This window comes from Carassius gibelio, chromosome B11, assembly GCF_023724105.1.
Source record: "Carassius gibelio isolate Cgi1373 ecotype wild population from Czech Republic chromosome B11, carGib1.2-hapl.c, whole genome shotgun sequence".
Lineage (NCBI taxonomy): Eukaryota > Metazoa > Chordata > Actinopteri > Cypriniformes > Cyprinidae > Carassius > Carassius gibelio.
Genome location: NC_068406.1, coordinates 25,702,264 through 25,729,763, shown reverse-complemented (window position 1 = coordinate 25,729,763; position 27,500 = coordinate 25,702,264). Strand labels below are relative to the sequence as shown.

Sequence of the window (27,500 nt, the reverse complement as noted above, 5' to 3'; positions counted from 1 at the left end):
CACAGCGCTAATATTAATGCAATCCAAACGAATGACTCTGTTTAAAACGCATGCTCGCATATACACCTCAAAAACACGATCACTGCAAGAAACACGACGAGTCTGAAGAAGAGAACAAATAAATAAATAGAAGCAATTAAAGAGAAAATGTATTCAAGTCAGTGAATAAAAGCAGCTGCAGCGCGAGCTCAGATCTCTGCAGGGTTAAACCAATGTGTCTTATCTGACCCAAACAGACCCGCTGCTCCCTGACAAGGGCCCTCAGAGTCTGGACACCTCCCAGCACAGAAGAGCCACCGGCCGCAGATCCACAACAACTAAACAAAGCTAAACATTTACCTAGAAGACACTTATACATTCACAAACACACTCACAGATCTAACCTGAGATGAAACTTGATAATGCTAAAGAGAAAACCAGAATGTGAGACTAGAGTTTATCAGATGGTGTTAAACTACTGTGTAATTATTGAAGAGAGTTTAAAATCACCTACAACAGCATCTCTCTCTCCATCTCTCTCTCTCTCCGTCTCTCTCTCTCTCTCAGTTACAGTCAAATTCTACATCCCGTCAATTACCTCAGTTCATATTCAGGAATTCAGCTTAATTCGACAGCGGAAGTCACGTTTTGCTTTCAATGAAAGCTCCTGTATTCTGGAATTACATGAACCGATGAATCAGAGCAGGAGCTTGCACGAAGAAAATAACCATCCATTTGGATTTTATGTTGATAATAATAAAAAAACAGAACAAGTACAGCAGAGGAATTTGGCTGAAGAAGCGCGGCAGAGAAACAGCAGAAAGTTGACTGCTGACACACTATCATTAAACCTCAGTGCAGATCTCCACTCACACTTTTGTCAGCACCTCTATGAATTATTGAAACAGCCGACAGACACTTGGACATCTGATGTTTCCAGATGTAACCCTCGCTGACACACAACCAAGAGTCAAGATGCTGGAAAATACTGGATCCTAACATCAGGTCACACAGGTGCATCTAATCAGACGACTGAAGAATCGGTTTCCACCTCAGACACACTGATGAATGAAAGTGACATATACATGCACCTGCAAATACTAATATGATCATATGGGAGGACCTGAAAAGCATATGCATGTCTCTTTGGTCAGATTTAAAATGTCTCAGATCTTTAACCAGCTGCTGTTTAGTACAGCTGTGGAGAATCACATCAACTACCAACCTCCAAACCCTAACATCCAAACACTGATGATCAGAAACTATTAACTATATATTTAGTATATTTCATTTTCTGAAACCTAACATACCTAAAACACTTTCTGTCTAACAGACATAATATCCTGAAGTCATTCAGTTATACTTTCACACGCAAGATGCCTTTTAAAGAGCACTTGATCTGACACACGAAAAGATCTGATAAAAGTCTGTATTACAGTCATCATAAATTCTCATCACTTTAAAGACATTTTGTAAATGTCTATTTAACATCTGTCAGGAAATGCCTTGGACTCATTGCAAATGTTTTCCAGATGTGATGTATGAGCACTAGCACTAAAACAGCATGATCGATCATCACTGCGTCATTACCACACATGTGCTTAAACGGTCCATATCTGAGTATTGTAACTGGATGTGATGCTGTTTAGCACGTTAGCTTTAGCGTCTTTCATGTGTGAAGAGAGAGAGCTGCTAGCGTTTGCATCGACTGTGTTGGGACGAGCTGAGCAGGGGACAGAATCTGGGTCACTCATGGTCTACACAGAAGCACTCGAGCGTTTGGGCTCCATGTCTCTCACTATCTCATCTTTAACAGAGCTTCTGGAGGCTGTTCTCCTTCCCTGCAGGACCGGCGCGTCCCTCGCGAGGAACTTTAACAGCGCTTTCATGTGTGGATGCACCGCAAACATGATTTTCTTCCCTACTATCTTTGTCTTGTTTTCTAGTATAAATATCTACATATTCTGGAATTAAGATGCATTTCCTTGACATGAAAAAAAAAATCTGCAACAGGGGTATGAAAAATAATATATTATTTAGCCTTTGAATTAAGAAGATTTTTCCCACCCCACTGGCAGATTTATTTATTTGTTTTGTTTTAAGCAAAAACTTACAAAATTTGGAAGACATATTTTATTATTTTTACTTGTCAAGCAAACATATATTAATTCCAGAATATGTAGATATTTATTAGTGCTGTCAAATGATTAATCATGATAAATCGCATCCTTGTTGTTTTATATAATACATGATTGTGTACTGTGTATATTTTTGTGTGTGTACGGAGCAGGTTTCTGGCATCTTAATATCACAATAATCACTGTTGGGAACATTACTTTAAAAAAGTAATTAGTTATAGTTACTCACTACTTGTTCCAAAAAGTAACTGAATTAGTAACTGAATTACTCTATAATAAAAGTAACTTGTTACCAGGGGAAGTAACTATTTACGTTACTGTATTTAAAAAAAAAAAAAACAAAAAAAAAAGGTGCTTAAGTTTTTTTTTTTTTCAGTTTTCACAAGTCAGTTAAAATGAGTAGAACAGACAGGTGTTCGTACATAACTACTAAAGCCACTAGCTTTGTAGATGCGTGTGTATCACATTACATGCACGTTCTTGCCTTTGACCACAAGGAATTTGAAGTAGTGCTTATATCTCCACCTTGAAAATGCCAACTTTTCATCGGATTGCTCCTGACTCGCCATCTCTGCTGCTGCTGCGAATCTTTGTGTAGCTGTTGCGTGCGTGGGTGCGCGTGTGTTCGCGCATGTGTGTGTGTTTGGCGCCACTGGTGTAAAAACACTGGCTCTGAATGGCTGCCATGAAACACATGACACTGTCATGTCACATATGTCACTTCACTTCACTTCACTTCACATGACTTTGCCTTAGCCAATCATAATCGCTTATCTCTTCATTAAGCTACCTCCTCACTCGCTGTGTGAGACAAGGTGCGATCGGATTAAGTAATTTATTAAATCAATACATAGTAATGCACCGCATTTAACGTCCAGTAATGTTAACGGCGTTATAACGACGCGAAAAGTAATTAGTTAGATTACCCCGTTACTGAAAAAATAACGTCATTACCTAACGCAGTTCTTTTAAATGCCGTTATTCCAAACACTGGCAATATTACACATTACAGCAACCAAAGACTCATTATATTCGGCAAATTCATCTAAACAACCATCGACAGAGCAATAGAAAAAGTATTGGCACCCCCTTCTAATGAAAAGGTTTGACTACTTTAATAATTTCCATGAGTACGAATCGTTTAAGCATATAATGATGTTATAGGGAATTGTGTGCTTCTAATTTTATAGCACCAGTTTGGACAGGAACCTTTTCTATTCTAACACGACGATGCCTCTGTGTATAAGGCAAGGTTCAGAAAGGAATCATTGACTGAGTCAGTGTGGAAGAACTTGACTGGTCTGCTGTGACTTTAAATGCAGACCTTGAGCCAAAATCTCTTCACCAAACACCAGTGACTTGTACATATGGATACAGTCCTTTTAGACACATCCAAAACTGTTGCAACAGAAATTATTTAATATGTGTAAATTATGAATTATGTTTTCATCTTTGTTGTCACAGTCTTGAAAGTGCCTTTGTCTGTTCTAAAGAAGGGAGTGTCCTCATACTTTTGTCCATAAAGTGTATTTAAATACATCACTAACAACTAGTGTTCTCTTCCTTCCATTTCAGTAAATACAGTTGTCCCAACCTGAATTCTTTTAATTCAGTCGTAGAATTAAATTGTCACTCCTGTGAATGACTGAACTGTGTGTGTACAGAACAGGAATCAGCTCATGTATATGTGTGTGTTCATGTTTGTGGCTACAGAGATTTATATGACTACAGCATATTTCATTTTTCTGTATGAATTCCACACAAAAGTAATTTGACACACAACAAAGTATAGCACATTCACAAGAAGATGACAAGATCATAATAACTAATGTATGAGTTGCCACAGAGATTTGTATTCACTATTTTTTACATCTGCTTTCACACAGAATCTTCACTTGTCTCTGTTTCTGAAAGCTGTCACTCAAGCAGCAGAAGCACACACCAAATCTGCAAAACATAAACTCATCATTAGTGGTCGACCGATATCGTTTCTTTAACAATCAATGCCGATATATTGGAAAGCAGAAGGGCCGATAGCCGATATAAAGCTGACATGTGTGTGTGTGTGTGTGTGTGTGTGTGTGTATATATTATATATATATATATATATATATATATATTAGATGTCAAGTGATGTATTGGTCTTGCAGATTAATCGGCACCGTTAGTTGAATGCGGGAACAATCGGTTATTGGCAAAAATCCATGCCGATATTTTCCTGGGTTGCTTCCATTGCTGGAGCGTCTGAGAAGGGTCTGTCTTCATTATAGAGTGTGAGAGCGGCCTCTAGTGGCTAAAATCACTGATGCTACATGCTGAACAGAGAGAAACTTTAGACCCGGATTTAAATACAGCCGACAGAAAATCCTGCTGCGCCTCAGATTACCATTCACATAGTTTTCCACTAAATGATATTATATTCACCCCGAATCATTGTTAATGTACATAATGAATTGTATATTGAGCATTGTGGTAAATGGACTGCATTTATATAGCGCTTTCAACAGACCACATGGCCATCCAAAGCGCTTTACAATTCACTTTACATTCACTCATTCACACACCGACCGCGGTGTCTGCCATTCAAGGCACATCCAGCTCGTCGGGAGCAGCTGGGGTTAGGTGTCTTGCTCAAGGACACCTCCACACTTGGTCAGGTGGAGCCGGGGATTGAACCAGCAACCTTCCGGTTTGTAGACAACCTACATGAACCACTGAGCCACTGCCGCCCCTCAGTTATCATTGAAACATTTGTCTTTCTGTGGATCTAATAAAGTCTTTATAGACTTAATATAAGTTTCATCTATAGAGCTATAATATAGATCGCTCTTTCCTTTTATTTATTTTTTTTATCCGGAACTCCAAACTTATATATGCCTCATTGTTCATGTTTGAAGTAAACTTGTGTCCATTTGGTGAATAAATAGACAGTTTTAGACTGCTGTGCGTCCGGAGTGTGTGTGATACCGGTGAGTTCTCCTAGACTCAGCGCTGCTCTTTTATTTTGATTAGACAATCATTAAGTGTTCAAGGATAGAAGCAGTTAAAGTGTGAGACTATACATTGGGTATAATTGTAGGGCCTTATGATTTCCGTGATGCAGAAAACGTGGAATCCAAACGGAATTCACAGTTTAACGTGGAATGCCGCGGAATTGGTCAAATTTTGAATGAATTAATCAAAAGTAGGTCATTACACTTCAATCAAGTCACGATATGGACTAGTATCTGTTACTATTAAGCTGCAAAAGTCAATTTAAATATGAATCCTGCATTTTCTGCCTGACTGTTAATGAATGGCACAGATGCAAGGTTTCAGTTACACCGAAGAGCAAATAAAAACACAGTCCAGTGCTGTACAACTGTTCCTAACTCACGTTTTTGGACAAACAATGTTAGACTCATTCTCATTGGTGTCACATTAAAATTGGAGTCCATATTCAATACTGTCCACAGGTTTTATGAAGGTAAACTTAAGATTTTAAGACCATTTTCGTTTAAGCATATCATTTTTGATTGGGAGTCCAACCCTCTAACCATTAGGCCACGACTTTTCTCTAGTGTGAATATCTTGAATTGGCAACACTTTAAAGTTTTAACATATAACTGGTAATACACCTACATTATTTTTTGAATTCATTACACAAAATAGGGTTAAATAATTCTGCTGTTTGCTCTGTTTAAGACCCACAGAAACCCTCCCGAGTTAAATCTGCTCCAGAGACACGGCTCGTCCGCTCAGCGCTGTCGTCTTCTCAGAGACGTTATCAGAGTCCAGCTCTTCTTATCGACCCACGGTCAGGACTTAGCAGAACTCACAGCGGCGCTATCAGCTGCTCCAGCGCCGGAGTTCACGTCTGTCTCAGGAGAGACACATTACACACACACACACACACACAGAGAGACACACATACACACACATACACATGCACATACACACACACACAAACACACATCGTATGATTGTATGCTGATAAATTTGGTGGAAGAAAACACTTGTCATTTGGATATCACGCCCCTAAAAACACCTGGTTTCGAAGCTCCGCCCCTAGTCTCAGCCTCAGACGTCACGCTCATGGACCGATGGTGAAATCCATATGGGACTCAAAAGTGGAAACACTTCAGGAGTGTAGAAGTCGTCATTGGATTGGTTGAATTATACAGGATTTTCGGTACAAGGCATTATTGTGGCAACATTTCCAAGCCTCAAACCTGACGCTGAACACAACAAACTGTGATTGGTTGTTTGACATGTTCGTCACATGGCCTCATGGGCGGGGCTTGGCCAATGAAAGCTGCCATAGAGACTAACTTGGCCCTAGAGTTTACGACACAGAGAAACGAAACCCGGCAAAAAACAAAGTACAAAAGTAAAAAGTAATCTCTTGAAAGAGAAACTGATTTTACTCAAAAAACACTCATTAACCTTGTTATTGCAAACATTAATCTAGATGTAATTTATATGTATATTAAAATACTGGTAAATATAAACCATCAAGCCTAGTTCCCCTCACTCTACAACAAATATTCAGAACAGAACAAGAATGGAAAATAAAGTTTTTATAAAAGTATATATTAACTATACACTTTTTATATAGTTTAATATATACATTGGGCTCATGAGCCTGTCTCATTCCCCAGGAATCAGAATGTTTCCATTCTTGCCATATTTGTAACATTTGGTTGCTAAACTATAATTAATCGTGTAACTTAAACATGGCTTTATACTTCAGTCATGTTCTAATGTTGTTTGAGTGCTGCACGCTCATTTTTACAGCAGTCCTTTTAAAATAAACATTTATGATCAGTTGACTGCATTTTAGTGAAAAAAATTATAATAAGATGTGAGATTTGTGAGATGAGGCCAGATGTGAGATTTGATCATAGCCAGTGCTCACGTGTATGTTGATAAATACAAAGTTTTGTGTTGAAATGACCGTATGCACGTTTTTCTTCGTTTGGTAAACGAGGCGCTGTGTTTCTATCATATGAAGAAGTCAGGTTTTTACTCACAGACTTCACTGTCACACTTCATAAAGTCATATCGTATAGGTGAGTATGATATGAATAATAATATAATAATAATATGATTTTCAATAATTAAGAACAAAACAACATTAATAGCACTGAAAAATAAATAAGTGTTTTTCTCTAGTCTACTAGGACAATTATTGAAAATAAAGATACATTTACTGTACATTGGAAGAAAAATGACTCCTGATTTTAAGTCTAAAAAAAATAAACTATCAAATAAACCTAAAATAGTTTTCGGTTAAGATAATTAGATAATTTTAGGGTGAACAGTCTTTTGAATGTGGAGCTGAAGCGCTGCAGAAAGCTGAGAGGAAGTGAAGAAGAGATGAAACACCTGCAGCATCTGAGCGTCTGGAGGATGTTTGAGACAAACACACGCAGAAACAAGCTGTAATCCTCCTCTCCTCGCTCACATCAAAGCAAACTCTCCCAAACGCTTTAGCGCACGCTAATCTACTCCGCCGAGCGCAGATGGGTCTGGAGCACATTATAATCTCAGGACGGAGCAGTTAAAGCACTAATCTAATCTAGCGTCACACAAACACACAGCACTGCACTTCACCAGAGACTACACAGACATCACAGCAGTGAAAGAAGTGCTAAAGAAGGCGATTTGATGCTAAACGTTGCTAAATGACGTTATGATGTCACTCCAGAATTTGCAAAACACAACACACAGCTCTCTGTGTAACACACACATATAAGAGGAGTTCATTTTATGGCAAAGGTGTTTGCAAATGTTTGCTTTTAAGATGGGTTCTTGAATTTGTGTGTAAAGTTATGAAAACAGAGGCAAAGTTTTGAAAATGTGTGTCAGCTGTTGAAAGAAAAAACTTTAATGTCTGTTTTTCGTAACCATATCATGAAAATGGGGATTCATTGTTTAAGGATTGTCCACTGATGAACTCCTATTGCTCATATCTTCATGAACTCACAGCAGATGATGTGAACTCCTACATGACGAGGTCCTCACAAACACTGATCGTCAGCTTCATCTCAGCATGATTAATACACACATCAGCACACGATCACTGAAGAAATGACTTCATCTACTGCAAAACCACTCTGAATAACAGAAACGTTCAGATCTTTAATATTCATCCACAGGAGAAATTTGAGAATGTCCTGAATCTTGATTCAGGTGATCACATTTGAATTCAGGAAACAAACAGGATGCAGAATTACATTTCCTGTTTGAAACAGGTAGAATTCAAATGAAATTAAATTCAGAGAAATTCATTGATCTGCAAAAAAAAGCAAAACAAACTTTGAATAATGTCCTGTGTGAAAGTGTACAAACAGTTTAAAAGTCTTTTGGAAGGTTTTATAGTCTACTGAAGACAGATGTACAGTTCAGGGACACACCGCAGCTTTACAGGAGACACAATCACAATCACAGCCAAAAATATCACAAAACCTCACGCAGGGGATGATTTCAAATCAGTTAAAAGGCCAGCAAAAGTGATCTGTCATGAGATGAAGGAGAGGCGAGGAGGAGGAGGCTCAGAAAAACACATCTGAACCTGATATGCAGAATTTATTGATCTGCAGGTCCTGAGCGAATGAAACAGCAGAGAATCATGGGAAACAGAGGAGTATGATATAGATTCTGCACACAGGACAGAGATAAATACACAGGATAAATCTGACAGAGATCCGGAGAGTCAGGATAAATCACAGCGGTTCTGACGCGACTGCATTCTGAGACGCAATTAAACACCAAACGAGCTCCTCAAGCAATGAGGCGAGGAGACGCCACAGCTGACCTAAAAACCTCTCTCCCAAAACGGGAAACGACAGGTTATTTTCTTTCATTAGAAACAGGCGTGACTAAATCGGCTGCTGAATGGAGCTTTCCCAGCATGCAGCGGGGCGGATCAGAGACAGACGCGAGTGAAGCAGGAGAAAAGCCCAGCGCCGAGCTTTTCTTCTGAACGGAAAGGAGACGGCTGACTGTTGGAAAGGCGTCCAGGCGTCTAAAGAAGACGTTCATTAAGAGAACAAGTGCACAGTGTTCCAGAACACCAGACAGACGCCGTGTTTCAAACCTTCATTTGTGTGCGTCATTAAAGAGTTCTGAAACGAGCCACACACTGAGAGTCTGACGGGAACCGGCGACACACACACACACACTTACACTCTCACACACACACACACACACTCATTCACACACTCACACAAACTCAGACACTCACATACACACACACACTCATTCACACACTCACACTCACTCACACAAACTCAGACACTCACATACACACACACACACACACACACACACTCACAAACACAATCACACACACTCACACACACATGGTCACACACACACACACTCACTCATTCACACACACACACACACACACATGTTTGTTTTTGTGTAAAGTGTGTTCATCCCATAGGTGTAATGGTTTTTATTCTGTAGAAACTGTATATTCTATCGCCCTTCACCAACCCTACCCCTAACCCTAACCCTCACAGGAAACTTTGTGCATTTTTACTTTCTCAAAAAAACTCATTCTGTATGATTTATAAGTGTTTTGAAAAATGGGGACATGGGTTATGTCCTCATAAGTCACCCTCTCCTTGTAATACCTGTGTCATACCCATGACATTATACACACACACACACACACACACACACACACAGAGACACACACACATATGCATGTGTAATGTAATGTGACGTGTAACTTTTGTAACAGCAACTTTTCTAAGCTGTTTAAGAAACACTGAATCATTCTGTAATGAATCATTACTAACAAATCTTTCTACTGCGACTCTGTTTGAATCTACGTTGGAGCGAAACCAGTTGATATTAACAATACTGTGTAAATTTAATCTTGACAAACTATATATCATAATAAAGATCTAAGGCTCAAGCATCGACGACAGATCGTTGTTTTTCAATGGAAAGCTTATAAAGACTGTATTTGCTACATTTGTGTAAGCAGTACACATCAAAACATGAAGAATGGAAACGCTGTACATACCAGATTCATCGTAATAACGAGTCATAAACACATCCACAGCTGTAAATCCTGGTTCAGTTAGAAAGGTAAGGGTCCACTGAATGACATCTCATAGAATACATTTAGTCCAACGAAGCAATAACATTGTAATATGGATCATAATTCCTTTGTTTATGTTTCAGTTCTTCAGCAGAACTGTTTGTGTCCGTTACAGAATAACTCACACTCAGAAAACTGCATCTTGGTAGTAAAAAACGGCACGGTTTTGCAGCGTACAGTGTCACAAACAGAATGAGACAATCCACTGAAATAAAAGTGAAAGATAGGAGGAAGATTGTTTATTTGAATTCTAGCGCTCTGTGCAGTGATGGGCAGGTCAATGTATTAATAACCCGCACCCGACCCACATTTTCAACAAACTCGCCAGCAGCTCGGACCGCGAAAACAGAAAATACTGTACCCGACCCGCTTCCTGACCCGCATTTTTTTAAAGTAGTAAATGCTCATCATAGCGTCATTAAGCCATAGACATAGGAACTAGGCATAAAAACACTTAATATATTCTAATTTTGTCAAGAATAATAAAAAATTTTTCAATAAGCTCATAATATGTACTAAAATAGTCTAGTCTGGCTATGTCTATGTTGATGTTTCTGCAAGTTCAGCAGACAGTGAGGCTCGGGTTTGTTCCGATCTGAGCTCGTGAGGAGAGCGCAGTTCTGAATATACGCTCCTCTCACTCATTCCGGGGGGTCTCGCTCAACACAGAACGGCCTGCTGGTTCCACAATACACACACACACACGCGTAGTTTTCTCCTTTCCAAAGCGCTTGTGCAGTTGCGCTCCTGACGCGTCGGTCATTGCTAAGCATCCATCAGCTGCGATATCTGTTACAACGAGGACATTTCAGTAATGGATTGCTACCACCAAAAAACCCTTGCTGTAACACTGCTACAAGATTTATTTATGAAGAAAAGTAAAATAAAACTCTGCTGTGTTTTGGTGCACCCCATTTTTGAAAAACAACGGGTATTTTACCCTGAAGGAAGCGGATTGATTCGGTTCTTTTCACATGACCTGGTGCACTTGCATCATTTTGAAAAGCTGAGATGTTTTTAACTAGATGTGTTAAAAAAAAAACACTGAAAAAACGAGCGTGTCTCTTCCATTATGAGCGCGCATACCGCATTTGAAATAACGAACTTGAGCACAAAAAAATACATGATATGTGAATGGCCCCTTCATCGAGCTCCTTCATCCGTCTAAATGTTTACTTTCGGTTAACGGTTAAACGGTCACTATGAGGATCCCTAACTGGCATATACACATTATAAAACATACTAAATTAATTTATTTTAAGCCACACAAAGTCAACATGTTGTAATTTCTTGCTCTGAAACTACCATAAAATAAAATACAAGTTTATTGATCTTTGAAAAGATGTACCTGCATTTACCTGCGTTACCTAGTGTAAATTGTTATTGAAACTCTCATAATGTTTTACTTGATTATACATTTAGTCAGGAATTATAGTTCGGAAAAAGTCTAACTAGTAAAATGTTTACACATTATGTGAAACCTAATACAAGTATATCAATGAATAAAAAGAGACTTACTCAGGTTTATGATCTCTGCTGAATAAAGCACTTCATTCTTTTTTCTTGAACAGTCTCGCTGGATTGTTTTCTGTTGTATGGGTGTATTCAAGCGTTCTTCAGTGAAACATTATAATCACAATATCCCGCTCAGCGCGGGGGCATGCTCACATTAGATATAAGAAAGGGAGACGTGAAAGACTGGACATCGCGTTGTTTTCATATTACTTTATCACAGAATATTGTTTTTGGAAGCACTTATTTAGTTTAAAAGTAGACATGTCAAGCTTTCTACAGATATCTCTCATATCTCTTTGTTGAGTATTCACTGAGTTACAGTTCATTTTAATGAGGCATTTCTAAATGAAGGTCACCGCAGATAAAGGCTGCTGACAGCACACCTAGTTTGTTATCTTTATTTTATAAATGCACAAAGTTTTGTTGCTATTATGTCTGTATACAAAAGGAGAGCCTTCACAGATTTGATTGATGTATCGCTCTTATCTGTACGATCAAAACTTAAAGTGTAATTTAAGTTGTTTTTTTGGGGTTATCAGGAAAAAATGCCTCATCACACATATATTCGCGTTAATCGACTCCAGAGGGTTAAGTTAGGCAGGGCACTTTCAGCTGAGGGTCCCATAATGGGGGTCTGGTTAACAGGTTAATGCCACTCAGCGGGTGTCTCACGTGGCTCCGGGGGGTGAACAAAGGCCTTCCGTAGCAAATCAATGAGTTTTTCTAATAAAAATATCCATATTCAAACATAATAATCACATTAATCTAGCTTGTGCTCAGTGTTGTAAATGAATCAGTTCTGGGGGAATGGCGTATGAGGTCAGCGTTGAGCAGGCGACGTGAGTCTTGTAAAAACCAACGTTTGTTAACAGAAGCAACGGAAGCTAAGTTTCCTTACTTTATCAAAGGAAAAGCAGTCTCCTCTTGGCTTTTATCGAAATCCTCCCACATTCTTCTTTACAAATCCTCATTTTGTACTACTAGTAAGTGACCGTTGTTTGGATCTCTCCCGAGCGTCCGTGTGCGTCTCTTCTGAGCGGTGCATGCGCAGGGCTGACCCCATTCCCCCAGAACTGCTTCCGGTTACAACGGTGAGCCCCCGGAGCCACGCGAGACACCCGCTGAGTGCCATTAAACAGCCTGAAAGATCAAAGACCATTTTTAATATAACTCTGACTGGATTCGTCTGAAAGAAGAAAGACATATACATCTAGGATGACTTGAGGGTGAGTAATTTATGGCTTAATTTTCATTTTTGGGTGAACTAACCCTTTAACTTAAACTAGGCCTATGCTTTAATCGATTTATTACTATTATCTAAAAGTCTTTATTAGTAGAAAGGACTGGTATGGACTGTCCAGCAGAAAACCAGACTGAGGGCCACACAGCCTAAATATGCTTCTCCAGCAATGAGAAATAACGGATGCCTAAACCAGGTTAGACACCTGCAACAGCTGCTTTAGACTGGGACACAAACACAGTTTCCAAACAGACAGTTCATAATGCTAATGCTAACGCTAATGCGCAGGGACAGAAAGCAGGACTGGGACAGACAGCCGAGACACGCGCACAGCTGCTAGAGTTCAGACAGCTTTGTTCCAAACATAGTTGAGTCTCTATTGGCACTAATGATGTTCATGCATATGCAATATCAGCAAACATATTCAATCGGCTGATATTCACAACATTGTTATTATGAGATCAAAGGCTCCTCTGTCCAGAGATCGAGGCTGGTCAAACGATAAACACGGGAGCTGATCGATATTATGGTTGAAAAGTGTGTGACATCAACAGCCACAAGCTCTGGGTTCACTGGGATGCAAACAAGCGAACAGCCAATCAGACACACTCCAGAATGGGAACAGATAGGAAATCCTTCCCCAGTATCTCGGTCTTGTTTTCTGGTTTAAATGCATTATATGGACAAAAGTATTGGCACCCCTTCTAATGAACAGGTTAGACTAATTGGACAGGAGCCTTTTCTTTACAAACTCTTCACCAAACACCAGTGACTTGCGACCTCTATCAGTTCTAAAGAAGGGAGTGTCCTAATACTTTTGTCTATATAGAGTATGTACTGTACAAGTCACTGGTGTTTGGTGAAGAGTTTTTGGCTCAAGGTCTGCATTTAAAGTCACAGCAGACCAGTCAAGTTCTTCCACACGGACTCAGTCAATATTTTCTTTCTGAACCTTGCCTTATACACAGAGGCATCGTCACGTTAGAATAGAAATGGCTCCGGTCCAAACTGGTGCTATAAAATCAGTTTGGAATTTCTCAGGACTTCTTAGGTTTATGTCATTTTGCATCCTGTAAATGTGTCTTGCTTTAAAACGGTTTAGATGTTTGTACTGGGAAACTCTGGAAATACTAAGAAAGAACCTCACGTTTTGCTGATTGTGAGCTTCATGCAGCTTTTCATTCAATGGAGGTGAACAGATTTTCCTAAAACACAACTCCATTCTTTCATTCTGTGTGCAAGTATGTGTTTCTGCAGGCAAACCAAAATAAAATCAAATGCTTTCCTGTTGACAAATCCAGTTCAGGCACTACACAGCGTCTAACAGGACGAGGGGATAATTGGAATCAATGTTCAGGATTATGAGGACAAATCTTGTGTTTGATATGGCAGCAGAGCGAGCGAATGTGTTCTGATCAATAGCAGCGTTTGTGTTGGATCAATGTTCACAGCAGCTCAAACTACAGGAGCTAAATGTGTAAGTGAGCCGCCGATGAGTCGATGCCATCAGACTGGACGCCGCTGAGAAGATCGAGACGCAGATAACCTGTCTGCTAACACACACGGAGCTTCAGGACTGTGTGTGTGCTGGCTCTGTTGCTAGGGTGTTGCTAGGTAAGTCTCCTCAGTGTGTTGCAGGGAGATCTGAATTTATTTTATTTCTGCTTTCTGAACTGTTTATAAAAGTAAATTAGGTATCATCTCATTATATATGCGCTGATGTGCATGCATCTCCAGCACATACATCTGAACTCTGGATAAAGCCAGGCAAGGTTTTTGCCCTCAATGTTTTGTCTTAATTAAGAATGTATAATTTTGCAATTGAATTTAGGACAAAAATCTAGGGCTGTACAATTATTCAAATTGCCATATGAACTAGTTTTAGCAGCAAAGCTCTTTATATGACAATAAAAATAAAAAAATGTATAGAAAATAATTTTCTATTTTATTTTGATAGTATTAAAAGATTGATTCAACTGTTAATGGTTTTATGAATGAATTTGATCATTTTTTTGATGACAAAAACATAAAACTAAATCATAGATTAGAAAATTTGCAGATAATTTGAGAATTTTTCTTTAATAAAACATAATTATTGTTAAAATAATTAAATAATATACTAAATTGTCAATGTTATTAATTCAATTGATTAGACAATGACTAAGCTATTAAAATGGAATCCAGGAAACTAAAACAAAACATAAAAAAAAAAAATGAAGTGTACCTGGAGGAAAAAGCCTGCACCGCTCATCTTGTGCTGTATGTTTGTGAGGAAAAACATTCCTCTGAGGAAAACAAAACCCTGGTCCTGACCGTTCTCATCGTACATTGCTGAAGTCACGTGTTTAGAGCGAGTAAAATCACTGAAAGCTGTTGTGGATTTTCTACAATTATGTGTGTAGAGAAGCAGTAATGGCTCCTCAATATCTGAATCCTTCACTGCCTAAAGCTCATTAGCAACAGCACATTTAATCTGCAGAATTGGCCACAAATGCGAGTCTGTCTCTCCGAACACGTTCAGGAGCGTTTATCTGTGTTTCAGAGTGATTCGCTCGTCTGCCGTCTGAAGGAAAACACGCGACGGATCAGGAGTGTGCCAGCCTCGTGTTAGTAAAACTGGAGACGGATCGATGCAGCTGTAATAATCCGCTCATACATGATGCATATGAGAACAGATGATCACCACACACATCATCAAACATGTGCCGAAGAGCCCATTAGCCAATAATGGACAAACACAATTAACATCATCACAATTACATTCCCTGACGGCCCGGAGGACCCACACACAGACGGGGCTTGATGTGTGATTAACCATCATTACACTGCAGAAATTAAACTGTGTCACATGAAATATGAAGAGAGATGAATATCATTCAGCTGCTGATCGTGAAACATCACCAAAAACACATCCGCAGATCAAGAGGGAATCTAAAGGAATCTGTCATTCACACACACACACACACACACACACACACACACACACACACACACACACACACACTGGTTTTTGTGGTTTAGCAGTACTCTGATGGCCAAACCAGTTGGATGGTGGTTTAAGGGGACACCCCTTTCCCGGTGTCCTACAGAGATGATAAAACTATCAAAAAATTTGTTTTACTCTGCAGAACACAAATATCACTTTGGATTTTCTTTACACACAATAGAATTGATAATATGACAATATGATATTTTGGTGGTACACAAGGACTGTCACGCCCCTCCTATAATGTTCCCGCCCATTACATAATTGGGACTTATAGGGTCCGATTGATTTATGAGGACACTCGTTTTACAATACACAAAACATGTCCATTCTCTGTATTACAGGGACCAATGTGTTTTACAGGTACGTGACCCCATACACAACACACAGACATGTCCCTATGCTGCATTACTAAGACTGAGGTGGTTGAAGAGTACAGGATCTTTAACACAATACACAACATTACAGACACCAATGTGTTTTAGAAGTACTTTAATAATGACTTAAATTTGTGAAATAAAAATAAACATGTTGTCAAATTCGCCAATTAATTAAACGGGTAATCTTTAAAAAAAAAAAAAGGAATGCCACACAAAACAAACATCAAATAATTAAGTGTAGTTCACCAACTAAAAAAAAAAAAAAAAAAAAAAAAAAAAAAAAAACTATAAATCAAATCAAAAGGCAATCCTCATGTTGTAAGTACCTCACTAAACACACAGTGTACATGAGATTAACTCTCTGAGCACACAATACATGCTGCAGATGTGTAGAGAAACCGATTTATCTGTAAAGGAATGGTTTTCTTCCAGAATGAAAACTGTCATCATGTACTCACCCTCCACTTGATCCAGCCCTGCATCAGTTTCTTTCTTCTGTTGAACACAAAACAAGATCTGTTAGTTTATGAACAGTTGATGGGCACCGTTAACTTCTATAGTACGAAGAAAAAAAAAAATAATACTATGGAAGTCAATGATGCCCATTAACTGTTCAGATACTAACAGATCTTGTTTTGTGTTCAACAGAAGAAAGAAACTGATGCAGGTCCGGATCAAGTGGAGGGTGAGTACATGATGACAGTTTTCATTCTGGAAGTTAAATTCTCTTTAAGGGACAGGTCATCCAAAAATCAATGAGAAATTGACACAATTTTGTAATTTTTGACAAACTAACAGTCAACCTCGATTTCTACAAGGAGATATTTGTATGAACTGCTGCCATAACAGTATTGCACTATGGGAAATAAAAACAACAGCCAAAGTTCTAATGTTAATTGAATGGCATCAAGAACACACAAAATGTACTGTAACATCACTTGCTTTGGGTTTTCCTTTTTAAGCTAATTCCTCGATTTCTTACAAAATCCCTTATGTTCTGTGCACTGCGTCTCACCAAAACAGGATCCTCAGCAGATTTACACTGCTGGCATTCAGTCAGTGTGGCCAGTTTTCCTTTAGCTATGTGGCCCTTAAAATGTTTCATTACAGCTGTAACTTCAGCGTTTGACCAGGACACCTTCTGCCCTCTCCGTGGGTTTTCAGTTTCTGCCTCACTCTCACTCTCTGTACAGAAGAATACATACTTTAGTGAGTTCTAACTCTACGAGAGCTCATGTGCTTTGCAACATTGATGGTGCCATTGCAATTTAAACCTCTGGTACCTTCAGGAAGTTCAGTGGTGCTCTCAATGGGCATCTTCTGAACACCTGCAGACAATCAGTCATTAAAAAAATAAATAAATACAAAATAAATAATATATATATATATATTTTAGTAATATCCTGTTATAAATGCTGGACTAATATAATACAAGGTAACACTTTATAATAGGGAACACTATTAACAACAACTTTTCCCTCAAATTCCTAATTTTCTGCTTATTAAAAGTAAATAAGATAGTTGTTACATTAAGGTATTGGGTAGGATTAGGGATGTAGAATAAGGTCATGTAAAATAAGCTATTAATAAGTGCTTACTACTACTACCACCACCACTACTACTTCTACTACTACGCACACTAATAAGAAACTACAGCGGTGTGAAAAAGTGTTAGTTCCTTATTTTTTTGCATGTTTATCACACTTCAATGTTTCGGATCATCGAACAAATGTAAATATAAGTCAAAGAAAACCAATGAACACAACATGCAGTTTTTAAATGAAGGTTTTTATTATTAAGGGAAAACAAAAACCAAAACTACATTACCCTGTGTGAAAAATGTTTGCCCCTACACCTAATAATCGGTTTGGCTACCCTAAGCAGCAACAACTGCAATCAAGTGTTTGCGATAACTTCCAATTAAATGTAAAGTCTGTTACAGCACTGTGGATGAATTTTGGTCCACTCATCTAAGCAGAATTGTAATTCAGCCACATTGGAGGGTTTTCAAGCATGGACAACTTTTTAAAGTCACTCAATAGGATTCAGGTCAGGACTTTGACCAGGCCACTCTTACATTTTGTTTTTCTTCAGCCATTCAGAGGTGGACTTGCTGGTGTGTTTTGGATCATTATCCTGCTGCAGAACCCAAGTTTGCTTGAGCTTGAGGTCACAACAGATGGCCAGATATTCTCCTTCAGGATTTTTTGGTAAACAGCAGATTTCTCCATTTATCACAGTAAGTTTTCCAGGTCCAGAAGCAGACCATGACACTACGACCACCATATACAGCAGCTAGAGTCCTTACGAGGTCAAGAAAATATGATCATATTACCCCAATTTTACAGTCTCTGCACTGGCTACCTATTAAGTTCTGTATCAGTTACAAATTATCATTACTTACCTATAAGGCCCTAAATGGTTTAGCTCCAGCGTACCTAACTAGCCTTCTACCACGTTACAATCCATCACTAGGATCCTAGGATCCTAGGATAGCAAAGTCCACTAAAGGAGGTAGAGCTTTCTCACATTTGGCTCCCAAACTCTGGAATAGCCTTCCTGATAATGTCCGGGGTTCAGACACACTCTCTATGTTTAAATCTAGATTAAAAACATATTTTTCAATGAGCAATAATGCATCTCATAATTTGTGACTGCAGTTGTATCTGATCAAATTTAGCTTGGGTTAAACTAATTAATTGTACTTGGTTGGAACAGCAGCTATGCTAATGATGTCTCTATTTGTTTCTCTGTTTCTGCTGGGATTGACATCCTGTGGAAACTAGGATTTACACAAGCTCCAGTCTGGATCCAGAACACCTAAGAGATGATGCCAACCCCTCAGAGGAACTCAGATGATGTTAACACTGAACCAACATACAGAACTAACAAATATTGCTGCTTACTATGCAATCACATTATAATTGCTGTTAATAGTTTTCATCGTCTGGTTGATTATGTCTGATTCCTGACATATGCACATAAACTGACAGTCACCACTTATAAGCTACTACTAAATAGTGTAGAAACTTAATTTTATGTGAAGTTGCTTTGCAATGATTTGTATCGTAAAAAAACACTAATCAAATAAACTTTTTACTTTTTTTTAGTTTGTGAAAAATGGCTCTCACTGTGGTTCATTGGAGTCCCAAAACTGTATAACCTTTTCCAGATTGATAGATCTCAATTACTTTCTTTATCATTTGTGTCTGCATATTTTTGAATGTCGACATGATGTCTAGTTTTTTGAGGATCTTTTGGTCTACTTCACTTTTTATCAGACAGGTCCTATTAAAGAGATTTCTTAACTGTGAAGAGGTGTGGCTGGAGAAACTGAACTCAGGTGTGATAAACCAGTTTCAAAGGTGGGGGGGGCACTTCTGAACAAAGGGCAATGTAGTTTTGGATTTTGTTTTCCCTTAATAATAAAAACCTCATTTAAAAACTGCATGTGTTTACTTTTAAATTTGTTACCTTTGACTAATATTTAAATTTGTTTGATAATCTGAAACATTAGTGTGACAAACATGCAAAAAAATAAGAAATCAGGAAGGGGGCCAACACTTTCAAACCACTGTAGTTTAGAGACCCTAAAATAAAGTGTTACCCAATATAATTTTTGACTTTGATTATTTAAAAATAAAAAAAAACTTAGCTGACACATACCAGCATTTCTGGAGTTTCCCGCAGCTCCAGCAAGAGCCTCATCATCAGATTCACTTTCTTCAGGATCACTGTCATCAGAATCCGTCATGATGATCTCATCTTCAATGAAAAATAAAACTCAGAACATGAAAAACATCTGCATTCAGAAGTGAAATAACACAATCACACACCATTTATAAACCATTCCTAATGACAACGAACACAAGACATATTTCAGAGATTACTTTTCTTAAACCTTCCTGTGAGTTTAAAAGACCCGCTGTGCTAAACATGCTAGGATGGACGTACCTTCAATCTCAATGTCTTCAAGGGATTTGCCTTGAAGATTAGGAAGGCAGCCCTTTTCCATGGCTAACAGTAGCTTTGATATTTTAGCAAGCTGAGTAGTGGCTTCTGGCAGTCTGTAATAGTCACGGTGGACACGGATGTCATGCCCTAAGAAATCAGCAACCTGATCTAACTCGTTGTTTTTCAGGTTTAGGATTTGAGAGAGCGTAGCCACGTGCTTGCGAAGATGAGTGGATCTGAGAAATTCTGGATTTTGAGCTCCACATTCCCTTGCATATACCCTCAGAGAGTCCTGGCCTCTGTAGCAACTCTGGCAGTTTGGCCGAGCAAACAAGAAAGTATTAGTGTCTAGCACTCCACATGTACCTCTCCTGCTGACCAGTAGCATCAGGGCATCGACCATATCAGGAGAGAGAAGAACCGCAACCTTTCTTCCCCTCTTCCCCCTGATCTCAACTCGACTGAAATGGCTGCAGAGTTTCTGCTCAAACTTGCTCAGGCCCATCGCTACATCTTCATGGAGAGAAGTGCCGTCCCTTTCATTGAAAGCCTTCAGCGGCATTTTAGAGACCTCTCCTGCACGTCTGCGGTTGAAAACAATGATTCTGGTGAGGGTTGCTTTGGCCAGTTCTGCATAGCTTTGAGGAGATGCAGTCTCTTGTAGTTTCTGAAAAGCAGTATGTGCAGTCTTCTCAAGGAGCTGATGAAGAGACTGGACATCCTGGGTGAAGGGAAGTGTTGATGGCTTGTTAAATTTGGCCTCATTCAGTGTCACCAAAGCAGTGTGTGAGATCATCTCAGACCACTTTGAGGAGTAGAGCTTTTTGAAGGTCTCTGTTGATGAGATCAATTCCTTGTCTTCAGACATCAGTGCTCGGCACTGAATGATTTCGCAAATCTTATTCAACGAATGCCCCAGTTTCAGGGCAAGGCTTGGGCTTTGGTAGCAGTGGCTCTCATCATCATAGCCAGACACCATTTGAACCGCTCGAATAAGTCTATGAAAATTGGCAGGTTTCAGAGCTTCTTCAAGACTGTACACAGAAAACTGTCTACGCAAAGTCAGCAACAATCTTCCAACTTCACGGAGTTTTTGTCGAATATACTCAAATTTGGTAGGGTCATGACCATGTTTGTTAAAAAACGACTGTGCAAGCTGAAGAATACTCAGGTCATTTTTGACCACAGCGGAAATGTCATCCTGCTTCATCACACCTAAGAGTTTCCAAACTCCTTGTGATATGTGCTGACTGAATGAAGACTCTGCCATAGATGCCAGGCCCAAGACTCTCCTCCTCCCTTGCTCTTCACTGTCAGCTGCTGGTTTTGAGGGACATCTTTTTAAATGACGCCACAGATCTCTCCGTACAAACAACCCTTTGCAGTACATGCAATGCAAAAACTGCTTTGAATCACACTTTCTTTTTGGTGCTCGTTTTATTTTAAGAGCCCCCTCTCCAGACTGTAAAACGTCAGTGTTATGCTGAAAGTTGCCCTTGTTCCTGAGCTTTTGCAGCATTGCTTTACGTTCTTTTGAGTGAACTGGGAGTGACAAAGCCTGAACAACTTCAACTTCAGCCATATGAGTTTTCAAATGGCGCGCTAACTTGGACTGAGGTTTGCCACAGATGTAACAATAATTCTTCCTATTTGCTGAACAGGAGATTTTTGGTGACTGCACACAATGATCACCTCCAGCCATGCTGCGTTCCCTCTCTTCTCTCAATGTTACTGTGCTTTTTGAATTCAAAAGCGTACTATTGTGTGATTGAGGTGATGACATTAGCACATCTGTTGACCTGCATACCACTGAGCCTTGCTTTCTGGGAAAGTCTGATTCACTGTCTGTCTCAAAATCAGTAAACTGCTCCTCATGACACATTAAATCAGACTCATCATACACACTTGCTGCTTCCATGACCTTCAGGACTCCTTTTCCTTTGCCCTTAGACACATTCAGGGTAGTTACATCTGATCTCAGATGTTCACTAAACTTAGATGACGCAGCTTCCTGTATATCTAAGAGTTTAGCTTGGTCGTAACGTGCTGGTCTTGTTGTCAACTCATCTGAACTGTCTGACTGATGGTCTGACTCTGACTGAGGTATGTAATCCTCATCTGACAGCTCATCTTCCTCTGAACTTACGTCCTATTGTCAAAATATTTATGATTAATTTACAGCACCGATAACTCAAAAATATGGAACAAATGTATCAAATCAAATATTTTCTTACACACGATGACCGTCTTCCATCCCATTCATGAAGCTTCAGATAGCAGGACTTATGCCAAAAACTGGAGCACACTATAAAAGAAATGTCACATGTCAGGACACGTTCAACCGCTAACACGAGATTCTATGCCTAAACGTAGAGTAAGGTGAAAACAATATAAAACTCCTATTTTATTAATGGTATTACATATCTGTGCATTAGCAATGGTCTGAAATCTCCTTCTCTCCTACTGCCAAACTCAACAGTTATCCCATTTTGAACTGACTTCATAACGTTGATTAGTGATACTAAAATGATAAAAATAGAAGTGTCATGATGTATAGAGTACAAATCACCATACTAACATTTACATCTCAGGCCAATCCACTTGAGAGCTGCAACAGGTCCCACACATTCAGCACATTTATCCATGCTTGATATTGCTGAAGTGACCACAACATGTCTGCAGACCTGTGAAGAAAAAAACATCAGTGAGTGTTAAATTAAAGCAACAAAGAAAGATTCTAAAACATACATGTGATACTACATTACGAGCTGCATTGTCTTTCAATAATAATTTAATGTATTTTTAATGACAGGGAAGTTGTGGTCATTTAGTTAATAAGATCACTTACAATCATTAAAAACATTTACGTTACAGACCTTAAAAGGTACTGGTCAATATATTACTACAAATCTACATTTAGAGCGGTCCTGGAGGGCCGGTGTAAACTCTGCAGGACACTGACCCTCCAGGACCGAGTCTGGACACCCCTGATTCAGACATCGACTAATATTACTGAAAGTGAAAACAGGTCACTAAATACATGCATTTAGTAACAGCAAAGTGTACAGTTCATGCAGACATGGACTTCAGAGCAATCACTGTTGCACTGAAATAACAGTTCATCCGAAACATGTGAATACCTCCTTAACTCCTTCAACTGGGGCACAAAAGCTCTGCTCCTCATTCCACACATGCTCTTTGACAGGTGACATCTGAAAACAATGAAAAAAAGCAAGACTTATGTAGAGATGATTTCTTGCAACATCAATCTAACATTTCATAAAATATGCAATGCACATTTAATTACCTTCTCAACACAGTCCTGATCATCCAATAGTAACTGGTCCTTCTTCAGAGTCACCTGAAATTAAGGAAACAGAAATAAAAAATAAATAAACATCGTACTGCAGACAAAGGATTCAGGGACTGTACAAATTGATAATGAATTACCTTTTCCAGTCCTTCAGAGGCTGCACAGATACTGGAGTCCAACACTGACTGATCATTGACAACTTTCAGCTGAAAACATGAAATCAAAAAATTAAATTTAAATAAAATAATTATGTTATAAATGAGTTACCAAAGCAAAATAAATAAATACAGTTGTGTTCAAAATTATTCACCCACCTAGAGACTGCAGTACTTTACAAATACAAGCTTTTCTGAAGATCCAGGATATAATAAAACTTGCATCTATAACAGTTCATTTGAATATTAAAAGTGATATTGTCAATATATAATGTAATATATTTGAGTTATAAGATTTTTTTAATAATACTGCTGTGTCATAATTATTCAACCCCTATTCAGCATTGCTGTTTTTAAATCACTTATTTGCATGGTGGGGAATGTAACAGTCTCAAAACACAATTAAGCTTTTAGAAACTCTATTAAAAACAGAATTAGCTTGAGCCGTTACACATACAGTTATCCCATGCATGTGTTGAAGTTAAGTAGCTAAAATATCAAAAGAGATCTCACAAAAGCTAAAGAGAAGAAATATTGTATTACTTTAGAAAGGCTAAGGCTATATGAAGATTTCCAAGACATTGAAAGTTCCTAGAGACACAGCTCTCAGCCTTATTTCTTAGCTTAAAGTGTGTTTTAGCAGAAAACCTTTGAGGTTGTGGAAGAAAAAGCACAATATCATAAAATGTTTAATCAGAGCAACTGAGAAAAATCTGCAATGTACAGCCAAAGACTTGCAAGATGACCTGATGAAAGGAGGAAAACCATTTCAAAGCAGTGTGTAAGAAGAACACTAGACAAGTATGGCCTTCATGTTGAGACATCTTGATGAATACCACTCTTGATCAAGAAGAACAAAAGGCAGACTTGAAATAACTAAAGTTCATTTGTGTAGACCTGTGGAGCTCTGGAGGAATGTTATATGGAGTGATGTGAACAAACTGGAACTTTTTGGACCCATGGATCAGCGGTGTGTCTGCTGCAAAACAGACAAAGCTCATAAGCAGAAGAACACCATCTCCATCCTCAAACTTGGAGGTGGATCAGTCCTGTTATGGGGTTTCTTTACTGCAGAAGGAAGTGGAAATCATGACTGTATGAAGGACATCATGGATTCTTTAAAGTGTCAGGCCATTTTGACAAGAATTGTGATGCCTTTGGTGCAAAAACTGAAGCTGATGATCAATGGACTTCCCTGCAGGACAGTCATCCCAGAGTAAACATCCAAATCTACTTCTGCTTGGTTCAGGGATCAGTCACAGAGTGTTCTTGAGTGACCTGTTCAGTCTCCAGGCTTAATTCTCATTGTGAATATCTGGTTGAATTTGAAGAAAGCAGTGGCAATGTGAAAACCCAAGATTATCAGTGATCTGAAAGCTTTTTCAGGTGTGGAATGGGCCAAAACTGTAGTAGAGAGCTGACAGAAGCTTCTAAACACTTACAGACAGCGTTTATTGGTGATTTTAAAGAATAAAAGATTCTGCACAAAGGGGGTTGAATAATTTTGAACATGAATGTTTAGAGCCAATTCGAATTTTATCATGATTCATCAATTTTCCATTCTCAGAATCACTCAAAAGTGTATTAACAAACTTTCTCTAATACTTTACTGATGCCTTCGTTAAATTGATTTCATAAAATGTTATCCTCCACAGCAAATTGTCTTGCAAGTCAAGGGTGTTGAATAATTTTGAACACAACTGTAAATAAATCAGGTATGATGCCACAAAAAATATAATAAAATAATAAATTAAAACGATAAAATAACAATAAAATAAAATCACTCAATCAATTGCAGTACCTTCTCTACGTCTGTGTCTTCTGACTCGGACAGTGTGTTGACTTCAAGAGTGGACGGTTCAACCACACTAAGAGTCTAGAAAAGAACATCAAATTAGTCATCTGTGACATTGATTGAAACAATAAATGTGTGGATGAAATTCTAATTTAAAACAGATATAAAACTAAAAATGATTTAAAAAAAAGTACCTTCTCTACGTCTGTGTCTTCTGACTGGGACAGAGTGTTGACTTCAAGAGTGGACGGTTCAACCACACTAAGAGTCTAGAAAAGAACATCAAATTAGTCATCTGTGACAATAAATGAGCACATAAAATACTGATATAAAACAAATTTTATAATCTTGCTTATATTTTATCAATGTGATTTAAAAGTAAGATTACAATATTTCAGATCAATATTTCAATTTTCAAGTGTTACCCAAGTTAATGTTCATGATTTTGTATGTATTACCTTACATGCTTATTTATATATATATATATATATATATTCCAGTATTTCAGGTGGTGTGTGTGTGTGTGTTTACACCTGTGTTACAAGGACCCTGTTTTATGAGGACCGTCATAAGAACATAGTCTTGACATAGTCTTGATGTCACATTGTGTGTGTGTTTAGACCCGTGTTATGAGGACCCCGTTTTATGAGGACCATCATAAGAACATGGTCTTGATGTTTGACCGAAGAATCTCAGTGTGTCTTTTGTTTGACGAAAGTCTGGTATTTGAAGACCCTAGTTATCACCATGACATTGGGCTGCGTGGATGTGAAATATTAGGCTAAATATGGATCATTCACATCCCATTGTGGCCATATGATATTGAAAATGTCTAATTGTTATATTTAGATTAAGTATCTTGAAATAGGAGTTGGTAAAAAGTCAGTTTTATTTAATCACCACATATTTTGAAATGATAACTGAGTAGAATCAGTGTCTAAAGAACCTAAAGAACTCTGAACAAGGCACAGCAGCTATAAAGGTATCCAAGAAGTTCTTGAAATAATTGTGTTTGTCCTTAAAAGAATGGAACAGATTACATTCTCTCTTAGAAAAAAGTCTTGACTTGACTGGGACTCTTCAGTAAAGTCAAGACCAAGTTCTTATGATGGTCCTCATAAAACAGGGTCCTCGTAACACAGGTGTAAACACACACACAACCACAAGACTATGTTCTTATGACGGTCCTCATAAAACAGGGTCCTCGTAACACAGGTGTAAACACACACACACAATGTGACATCAAGACTATGTTCTTATGACGGTCCTCATAAAACAGGGTCCTCGTAACACAGGTGTAAACACACACACACAATGTGACATCAAGACTATGTTCTTATGATGGTCCTCATAAAACAGGGTCTTCGTAACACAGGTGTAAACACACACACAACCACAAGACTATGTTCTTATGACGGTCCTCATAAAACAGGGTCCTCGTAACACAGGTGTAAACACACACAATGTGACATCAAGACCATGTTAAGACTATGTTCTTATGATGGTCCTCATGAAACAGGTGTAAACATACACACACATCCTGACATACTGGAATGTACATGCATGTAATGTAAAAAATAAAAAGTTACTAACATTAACTTAGGTAACAACTGATGTTTAATACCTTTACTTTACTATAATCCAATAAGTCAGAATGGACAGTATAGAGGTGTCAGTACCGTGCATCTCCATGGCCACTCAGAATCACCATAATCATATGTGATCTCTTCACCAGGACAGATGCTCCTTGTGGCAAATAAACATAAGTGAGGTTTTCCATCCACACGAATCGTCTTCATCCTGCTGTTTGGGTTAATATGGTCATCGTTTACAAGCCGCCCAAGAGAACCGTCATCTCGGGCTGCATCGACACTAAACAAGAGACAGACAATATCAGCACTGAAACCTTAGGACCAGCAGATGTCATATTCTGTGATCACCAAT

General features: G+C 38.6%; 2 protein-coding genes across 9 annotated transcripts in view; both read right to left on the bottom strand.

Moving 5' to 3' along the window:
- LOC127967910 (interleukin-1 receptor accessory protein-like 1-B) overlaps window positions 1-27,500 on the bottom strand; it is a 193,009-nt gene that overhangs the window by 141,432 nt on the left and 24,077 nt on the right. The window lies entirely within an intron of this gene.
- LOC127967913 (uncharacterized) overlaps window positions 16,982-27,500 on the bottom strand; it is an 11,876-nt gene continuing 1,357 nt past the window's right edge. For 2 of the 4 annotated variants that reach the window (XM_052568679.1, XM_052568678.1), the window contains 8 exons: window positions 27,236-27,428; window positions 25,751-25,825; window positions 25,563-25,637; window positions 23,744-23,812; window positions 23,601-23,654; window positions 23,434-23,505; window positions 22,872-22,977; window positions 22,076-22,598 (listed from right to left, as the gene is read on the bottom strand). In XM_052568679.1, coding sequence (XP_052424639.1) covers window positions 22,507-22,598; window positions 22,872-22,977; window positions 23,434-23,505; window positions 23,601-23,654; window positions 23,744-23,812; window positions 25,563-25,637; window positions 25,751-25,825; window positions 27,236-27,428 — 736 coding nt within the window. In that variant the 3' untranslated portion in view covers window positions 22,076-22,506. Of the gene's footprint in view, window positions 17,525-17,622; window positions 17,668-20,005; window positions 20,105-22,075; window positions 22,599-22,871; window positions 22,978-23,433; window positions 23,506-23,600; window positions 23,655-23,743; window positions 23,813-25,562; window positions 25,638-25,750; window positions 25,826-27,235; window positions 27,429-27,500 lie in introns of those variants that run through there. The other 2 variants (XM_052568680.1, XM_052568682.1) reach the window with 2 other exon arrangements.